The 9,448-nt window shown below is 32.7% G+C and overlaps 1 protein-coding gene across 4 annotated transcripts; it reads left to right on the top strand.

Annotated features, from left to right (window-relative positions):
• The first annotated feature begins 222 nt into the window (after positions 1-222).
• LOC114390390 lies at positions 223-3,948 on the top strand. 4 transcript variants are annotated; one of them, XR_003661899.1, is made up of 7 exons: positions 223-300; positions 452-573; positions 764-886; positions 978-1,003; positions 1,147-1,228; positions 1,760-1,922; positions 3,421-3,646. XR_003661899.1 is itself a non-coding variant. In XM_028351113.1 (7 exons), the coding sequence occupies exons 1-7, from the start codon at positions 255-257 to the stop codon at positions 3,655-3,657; spliced, it is 504 nt and encodes a 167-aa protein (XP_028206914.1). In that variant the 5' UTR covers positions 223-254; the 3' UTR covers positions 3,658-3,948. The 4 variants fall into 4 exon arrangements, 2 of the variants coding, with proteins under 2 accessions (XP_028206914.1, XP_028206913.1); XR_003661900.1 differs by having other exon boundaries at positions 978-1,042; XM_028351113.1 differs by lacking the exon at positions 1,760-1,922 and adding an exon at positions 3,655-3,948 and having other exon boundaries at positions 3,421-3,522.
• Positions 3,949-9,448: the final 5,500 nt, after the last annotated feature.

The following is a 9,448-nucleotide window of genomic DNA, read 5'->3' as shown; positions in this document are numbered from 1 at the left end:
GCAGGAGAGGATCCGCGTCTAGTATTTGGTGGTTGTGGTATGAATTTGAGAAGCCTGGTGTTTGCAGAGTCTGAAGAGCTGAGATTGGATCACATATACTATCTGATTTTAGGGTTAAATTTTAATTCACACTACTCTCTCACTCTCTTGCTCAAGCCTTGCACGTTTTTTGTCTCTTGCTCACTTTACTCCGTTCCCTTCCTAATCGCCACTCAGCCATCACCGTCACGACTCACGAGGAGACTCCATGATCGATGTTCCCTCGACATCCTTCAACAAAGTTTCCGACATCTATTCGAGGTGCACTTCTGTTTATGCGTTCCTTTTTTTTTTAGTTTCACAAAAGAACATAGCAGATTTATTCTTGCTTTTATTTCATGCTCTGTTGTTACTTCTCTTATTTATTGTTTATTTTATTATTTACTGATTCCTTTCAATGGTTGCCCGGCAGCGGAGAGGAGGTCTTGGGGGATGGTGAGGGAGCATTTGGTCTTCCAACAGAAATCCCTAACGAAAGGGAAGAGAATTTGGTGCAGACGCAGGCTAAGGGAAGAGAATTTGGTGCAGACGCAGGTTAGTTCCGAAAATAGGTTCTTCTTCTTTTCAATTTCAGTATCCAACTTTTCCCCAATGTTTACATAACATGCCCTTCCCTGCTTGTTTCTCTGAAATTTTTTAACAATATAGTTGCAGTATTTATTATTTTTTTTTACGAAGCAAACATAGATATACAACAACATAAATAACTACTTCTCCGAAGCAGGTTCCTAGAATACTTGAATGTGAAGAACAGAACAAGGGGCTGCTTCCAAGAGTTGTAGAAGGACTTTTTGATTCCATAAATTCTTTGGATATAGAAAAGACATATTCAGTTAAATTGTCAATGGTACAGAGTAACTAATTAAAACCACACATGACTGGCAAAATCATCAGGTTAGAGTAAATTATTTTTCTGATTTTGTTTATGATTTGTCCAGGTTGAAATCTACATGGAAAAAGTAAGGTATGCATAGAAAAAACCAGTATGTTTGCCCCTATATAGGTACTTAGAGCATATTCCATTGGTTTCTGATTGACAAATTTCTTAACTTCGTTGGAGAAGCTAATTTTGATGAATCTTCAAAATAATTCTCTCTTCTTATATAGGGATCTATTTGATTTATCAAAAGATAATATACAAATTAAGGAGATTAAATCACGAGGAATAATTCTACCTGGCGTTACAGAGGTTAGTAGCATATTATCTCAATGCATTCCGGTTATTCTTTTTATGAAATGGTTGTATTTTTAATTTTTTTAATGAGAATTGTGTCAAAACTGTATGAAGCATGGAATTGTTAATTTTGAAGTTTTTGATTGAAATTCACATAACAGCAATGCATGGGGTTTCTAATCTTATTAGTCGTAAACATACCAGCTTGCCTAAATAAGCATGGTACATATCATTATAGGTAATTGGTGAGGTCTTATCCTAGTGACAACTATTTTTATTTTGCTCCATTGGCTTATATTTTTAGCCATTCTCTTATATACCAAATTCAACGCTGCAAAGTAATTATAGGATTAAGTTTAAATTTTATAATAGGGTGGAGGGTAATTATACAAAGTATGGGAGGCGTAATTTCTCAAACAAGAAATGTGTCAAGTGTAACGAGTACTCACCTAAGGGAGCTTCTTGTAATTATCCATTTATTTTGGTCTTAATGTACAATTGGACGACTGTGTATTTACCACACTAATAGCTTTCTGATTCTTACAGACTTCCATCTTCATTCATTCTTGCCACTTTTTTCAAAAATAATTGGCAAATATGAAAAAGATCTTAGAAATTGATCCCTTAAATGATCAAGCTAGGAAAGTCATTCAGCCACTAGAGCCCCTTGCTGCAGAAAAATGAGAAAAGATGATGGAGGAAATGATTGGTTAGTCTGCTTTTTTATCTTTCTCTTGTATTTTTAATATTTTTAAGATGATGGACATTTGTTAATTGATTAATCATGTGAAGGGGATTGATAATGAGTTGGTCATTATAACAATCTCTTTTTAACACTATTGTTAAATGAAATTCTAGCTAGGCTCGGTAATAAAGAGTGGGTCCAGGTTATCTAGTGACACCAATGTGAGATTTAACTTAATAATGGATGAAGTGTTGAAGCATTTATAATTATTTTTGTTTTTCTGTTTGTGTTGCTATCGTATGTGGAATTGGTCTCAGCAAACTAAAGTAGTACAAATTAGAAAAATTAGTGCTTTACACTGGATATTCATTGAAGTAGAGTAGCAGAGTTGTGAGCTTAAAGTTGCTGTATATATGTTATGTTGTGGGCCTGGTGAAGGTGTGTTTACTGGTTTAGGCTCAAAGTAACCTGTATATTTGTTAGACATATGGATGTACCTATTCAGTTTTAGAAATAGAAAGTAAATAAATATTTATTTATGTATCTAATTTTTTTTTTCTCGGCAAAAATAGGATATATATTATAGATTAGTACCAGAGGTACTAAAAATGCATAAATCTAAAATTAGATTAATAGAAAGTATGATTACAAAAATATAAAGACCTTAATTTAAAGTTTAATCAAAATATAGTTTAAATATCACGTATATTATATATTGTTTTATTTTTTTATTTTTAAGTTTCAATGTTGGTAAAGACTTGTGCAATTTCTTATATCATTGCTTGAACATACGTACATTGATGCTTACTCATTTTTTAATCTTTGCAACATGGAGTATCTATGTCCCTTTGAGACTTATTATGTTATTCTCTTTGACAAGTGTTTGGTAACACATTTTTTGAGGGTGCAGTATTTTTTAAAGGCTCAATTTCACTTTGATAAGAGTCAGTTTGCTGACTTGATGGTCATTTTTGAAATTGCAGGGACTGTGTCATAGGTATTAATTACAAAGTAATATTTTAATTTAAATTGATTGTCCTTTTATCCTTTATATATCTTCAATTTCTTTGAGTTTACATATTTTAATTACAAAGTAATATTTTAATTTAAATTTTTTATTTAATAAATAAGAATATATTTAAGATGTGTACGTTAGTAAAAATTAAAATTATTCTTATTTGATTTGTATTTAGTCTATGTCTAATTCTTATTCAAGATGTGTACATTAGTAATAAGAATATATTTAAGATGTGTACCTAAGAATGATTTTTATACCCTTTCCCCCCTTTCACATTGCTCTATATGCTAGAAGTCATCCTTAAATTCTGTAAGGTTGGCGGGCAAAACTTCTGATTTTATATTAGTGCCTGTATCAAGTTAAGACCTTAGGGATTGGGAGTTTAAGCCTTTTCATACTTCCTGCTTACAAGCTGTTTTATCTTCCTTTGTAACAATTGTATATTTTGTCTATAACTCATTAATTCTCAAGCAAGATAAATTATTTTAATTTTATCTATTTTAGGCAATGCATGCTGCTCCAATGTACATTGCAGAGACAGCTCCAACACCAATACGTGGACAACTAAAATCTCTAAAAGAGTTCTTTATAGTACTTGGGATGGTTGTAAGTTCCTGAACTTTCTTCGGCTCTTGAACTTTATGGGATTCCTTTAAGTATTTTTAGCTTTTATTGTTTTTTTTTTTTCCGCTGATTATGTTATGCTTATTTACTAGTATTTACCATAACTATTTTTAGTAGGTCAGTAGCATTATATTTGTATACTTGGCTGTCTCCACGGGCTTCACTTATGTCATAACGGAGTTTGCTACTCAACGGAGGACTGGATACTAGTTCACCAAGTCCATCAATTTCTTAGGAAGGTGTTCCTCCAAAATTTATTGTTTTTATTTCACAATCTGATGATTTCAGTTTTCCTTGTAGTTAAATCTGTTGGTCAATTAAATTGTCACAATCATGCTTAAATGTTTGTAGTGATTGATTGAACATCCAAATTTTTTATCAACTGATGTGTACATTGGTGGTGATTCATACTCTGGCATTACTATTCCAGCAATTGATCAAGATATTTCTCTAGGTAAAAGACTCGTATTCAACATGTACTGCAAAATTAGAATGACAAACATATGTACAAGTTGGCTAGTAACTATATGAACCACTATTAATCATGCTAATTGGCAATGGAGGCTTGTACCTGGTAACTATTTTGTTCCACAAATTTATTTGTGCTTACTAGTGTCTTGTGTGAATGTATGTATACATGATTTTGATGATGTCAAAGAAGAATCTAACAAGGCTGCTTCAAATGATAAGCATTTGCTTCAAGAATAATTTAAGATTGCTTCAACAAACAAAGCCTTGTTTCAAGATTCACTAAAGACCAAGCCTTGCCTTAAAACAATGTGCTTTCAAGACATGCAAGGCTCTGGTAATCGATTACCAGGAAGTGTAATCGATTACCAGAAGACAGGGTTGAGAAATAGCTGTTGAAAAAGGTTTTGAATTTGAATTTTCAACATGTAATCGATTACCATATGTCTGTAATCGATTACCAGCAACGAAACTTTGGAAATTCAAATTCAAAAGTCATAACCCTTCAAATTATAACTGTGTAATCGATTACACAAACATTGTAATCGATTACCAGTGGAAAGTTTTCAGAAAATCTGCCAACAGTCACATCTTTTCATTAGATTTGTGAATGGTCATCAAAGGCCTATAAATAGGTGACTTGGGCACGAATTTTAGATAGAGAGTTTTGCTTGGCAAAAATGTCTTATCCTCTCAAAAGACAATGAGAGAGATTCCAAAAGAACTTCATTGTCAAATGCTCTCTCAAAAGAAATCCTTGGCCAAACACTTGCAAAATCTATAAGGATTCCTACATGATCTTTATTGTAATATTCTTCTCTTGAAGAGAGAATTCTTCTTCCATTCTTCTTATTCAATGAGATTGGTTAAGAGACTGTGAGTCTCTTGTTGTAAAGGATTCCTGAACACAAGGGATGGGTTGTCCCTGTGTGGTTCAGACTTTGTAATGGATTTTACAAAGATAGTGGAAATCTCAAGTGGGTTGCTTGAGTACTGGACGTAGGCACGGGTTGTGGTCGAACCAGTATAAAACTGTGTTTGCATTCTTTCTTCCCTTATCTTGTTTATGTTATTGCAATCAATTTTGCCTTGCATGTTTATAGAACATTATTAAATTGATTGTTGTTGCTTCTTTTGCATTCTAAGCCTATCCCTCTTAAGATTATTGAGGCCACAAGGTCCAACAAGTGGTATCAGAGCAGGATTCTTGTATAAAGTTTAAAAACTTCAAGAATAGATATGGCATCATCCAAATTTCCATTTTCTGAGGGAAATTCTATCTATAGGCTCTTATGTTCAATGGTGAGGGTTATCATTATTGGAAAACCCGAATGCAGATCTTTATAGAAGCCATAGATCTAAAGATATGGGAAGCCATTGAATTTGATTCCTTTATTCCTACAATGGTAGAGAGAAATGCAACTATATAAAAAAAAAACTAGAGAAGAAAGAAGATGATGATGAAAGAAGAAAGAAGAAGATTCCTCTTTAGCCCCAAAATGCTAAGTGCGATCAACTTGGGCACATGAGATTCAATTGTCCTGTGTTTAAAAGAAGAATGGAAAAATCCGACAAGATGAATTTCAAAGAGAAGAAAGAAAAGAAAGGATATATCACTTGGGAAGATAATGTCATAAATTATTCAAGTGATTCAGAGAAGAAAATCATAAGTTTGGGTATCATGATGAAAGACTATGAAAATGGAGAAGAACAAAGTCGATACATTGATAGCAATTTCTCCAAACACATGGCATGCATCAAAGTTTATTCATATTTCTCCCCAAGATAAATGAATATGTGATTTATGGAGACAACATACGAAGGCCACATTTCTCCCCAAGAAAAGTGAATATGCGATTTATGGAGACAACAAACAAAGGCCACTTGATCAACAACCCCAACAAGTAATATCAAATGATACCAACAGGTCACTTGTCTTTGATTGATTACTTTTGATGCTTGTTTTCTACTTGAGTTTAGATTGTCCTTGATGATTGTGATTGAATTTGATTGACTGTGTTTGATGATTGATTGATTGTATTTTTTATTGTGTGTTTGATTGTCTTTGATGTTTGTTCCTGATTGAGTTTTTGATTGTTTTTAAAGAATCTATTAAACTTTTCAAATTAGTTTCATGTTTTAAGAAAACTATTTAATTTAGAAAAGGAAATTTTGAAATTGAAATTTGAAATTGAAAATTGAAATTTGAAAAGTTAAATTTGAAAATTGAAAATAAAAATTTGAAATTTGAAATTAAAATTTGAAAGTTGGAAGTTGGAAGTAGTTATTGGAAGTTGAAAGTTAAAAATGGAAGTTGGAAGTTGGAAGTTGGAAATGAAAGTTATTGGAAGTTGAAAGTTGAAAATGGAGGTTGGAAGTTGGAAGGGGAAGTTACTAAAAGTTGAAATTGGAAGTTGGAATTTAAAATTTAAAATTTAAAATTTAAATTTTAAAAATTTGAAATTTGAAATTTGAAATTTGAAATTTGAATTTTGAATTTTGAATTTTTTTTAATAATAGAAATTATTGTGTATAGTTAGTTGATTGTTAATATAATTAATTTGATTTGAAATATTTGATGATTGATTGTGTTTGATTGTGTTTGATTGATGTGTTATTGTACTTGTTTTTGCTTGATTAATATTGAATGATTGTTTTAATGCCTTTTGGTATCACTTATTCTCATACATTGCAACAAGTGGTAACATCTTTCTCCTTTCTATTCATGATTTGTTTTTGATGTTGACAAAGGGGGAGAGAAAGATAAAAGATAAAATAGTAAGAAAAATTATCTATTGTTTTATGAGACAACTTTTTATATATGAAAAATATGAAATCTTCAATTGTCTCATATAAGCAATCATTGTAAAACCAAGGGGGAGTAAACTATATGCAAATAGATATTTTCTTTGTTGTTGCTCCTAACCTACAGGTGGTTGTCATCATCAAAAAGGGGGAGAATGTAAATCATGAAGATTTTGATGATATCAAGAAGAATTTGCTTGAGAAAGAGGGAGATGTAAATCATGCAAGCTTTGATGGTGTCGAGAAGAAATCACATGTTTGTCATCATCAAAAAGGGGGAGAATGTGAATGTATGTATACATGATTTTGATGATGTCAAAGAAGAATCTAACAAGGCTGCTTCAAATGATAAGCATTTGCTTCAAGAATAATTCAAGATTGCTTCAACAAACAAAGCCTTGTTTCAAGATTCACTAAAGACCAAGCCTTGCCTTAAAACAATGTGCTTTCAAGACATTCAAGGCTCTGGTAATCGATTACCAGGAAGTGTAATCGATTACCAGAAGACAGGGTTGAGAAATAGCTGTTGAAAAAGGTTTTGAATTTGAATTTTCAACATGTAATCGATTACCATATGTCTGTAATCGATTACCAGCAACGAAACTTTGGAAATTCAAATTCAAAAGTCATAACCCTTCAAATTATAACTGTGTAATCGATTACACAAACATTGTAATCGATTACCAGTGGAAAGTTTTCAGAAAATCTGCCAACAGTCACATCTTTTCATTAGATTTGTGAATGGTCATCAAAGGCCTATAAATAGGTGACTTGGGCACGAATTTTAGATAGAGAGTTTTGCTTGGCAAAAATGTCTTATCCTCTCAAAAGACAATGAGAGAGATTCCAAAAGAACTTCATTGTCAAATGCTCTCTCAAAAGAAATCCTTGGCCAAACACTTGCAAAATCTATAAGGATTCCTACATGATCTTTATTGTAATATTCTTCTCTTGAAGAGAGAATTCTTCTTCCATTCTTCTTATTCAATGAGATTGGTTAAGAGACTGTGAGTCTCTTGTTGTAAAGGATTCCTGAACACAAGGGATGGGTTGTCCCTGTGTGGTTCAGACTTTGTAATGGATTTTACAAAGATAGTGGAAATCTCAAGTGGGTTGCTTGAGTACTGGACGTAGGCACGGGTTGTGGCCGAACCAGTATAAAACTGTGTTTGCATTCTTTCTTCCCTTATCTTGTTTATGTTATTGCAATCAATTTTGCCTTGCATGTTTATAGAACATTATTAAATTGATTGTTGTTGCTTCTTTTGCATTCTAAGCCTATCCCTCTTAAGATTATTGAGGCCACAAGGTCCAACATCTTGTCTGTTTTGGGATATTTTTATCCTTTTAAAAACCATTTCTAGTGCATCAAAATTTACCATGCATGTTTTATGGAATTGTTCAATTAAAGAATACACTGATACTTATAAACATGTTATTACCTAATTCTACCATGCTTGTTTTATGGAATTGTTCAATTACAACATAGAGTTCACTTTTTAGTAAATATTAAAATGAAAGTCTACTTGTTTTACCGAGATAAATAGATGTTTTGCATGGTAGAATTTTGTTAATTAGTGTGAGCTTGAAGATGTATGCTAAAATGACTCTGTTATTGGCTAAATTTGGCACAAAAAAAAAATCAGCATTCTACATCTACATCGGTTGTAGATAAAAAACGATGTAGAAACTCTACATTCTACATCGGTTGGATCTCATAAACGATGTAGAAACTTCACAATTCTACATCGGTTGCACCTCAGAACCGATGTAGAAACCTCAGATTCTACATCGGTTGCACCTCAGAACCGATGTAGAAATCTCATAATTCTAAATCGGGTCTGACACCATGCATGTCTTCGTAACCATGCCCTTTTAAGACGGTCTTTCAACCGATGTTGTAGGGCCTAGCATTTTCAACGACTCCTATCTACAACCACGTGTCAAAATCGATGTAGAAAGGCTCTCAGAACCGATGTAAAAGGCCTATTTTCTAGTAGTGTAACTACTCAGGTTTCACTAATTGTGGTTTAGTGTTATGCGACTAACTAGGGTATATGGTTACATCACTAATTAGGCTTTTTAAAGGTTTAACATAATAATGTAAATTGGTGATTAATATAAAATTCACATAGTTGAATGAAAATAAATAAAAAGCTTATCAAATACCATTAAATAATAAACATTGTTCAGTCATATTGCATACATAATTGATATAAAACCTAAAAAATTGTAAAAGTCTTCATGTGTCTTCCATACGTCGCCTTCATCTTGATCAAGCACATACATTCCATTATGCAGTCACACCTCTTGTGATCCTTAGGTAGTCTTCGATGACAGTGTATGCTTCTATTCCTTCAGTGACTATCCTTAGGTTGAGCAACCTTTCAAACCTTTTAGCTATTGCTTGACAAGCCTCCTAGGACATTGACAACAATGAAAAAAGTTTACACTTAATTCATGTGCAGATAAAATGCGTAATAGTGATAATTGAAAATATATTTTACCACTGCATGTCGAGGCTGCTCTACATTAGTAGGTGCATTTGCAGGTGCTTTGTCCATAGCCACTGCCACCACCAGCTGCTCAACAGGATTTAGTTAATAAATGTGTCATCATGCACTGCAGGTGGATG

The sequence above is a fragment of the Glycine soja genome, chromosome 16 (genome assembly GCF_004193775.1).
Source record: "Glycine soja cultivar W05 chromosome 16, ASM419377v2, whole genome shotgun sequence".
NCBI classification, from domain to species: Eukaryota; Viridiplantae; Streptophyta; class Magnoliopsida; order Fabales; family Fabaceae; genus Glycine; species Glycine soja.
Note: the sequence above shows the minus strand (reverse complement) of the source record. Positions and strands in the feature narration are given on the sequence as shown.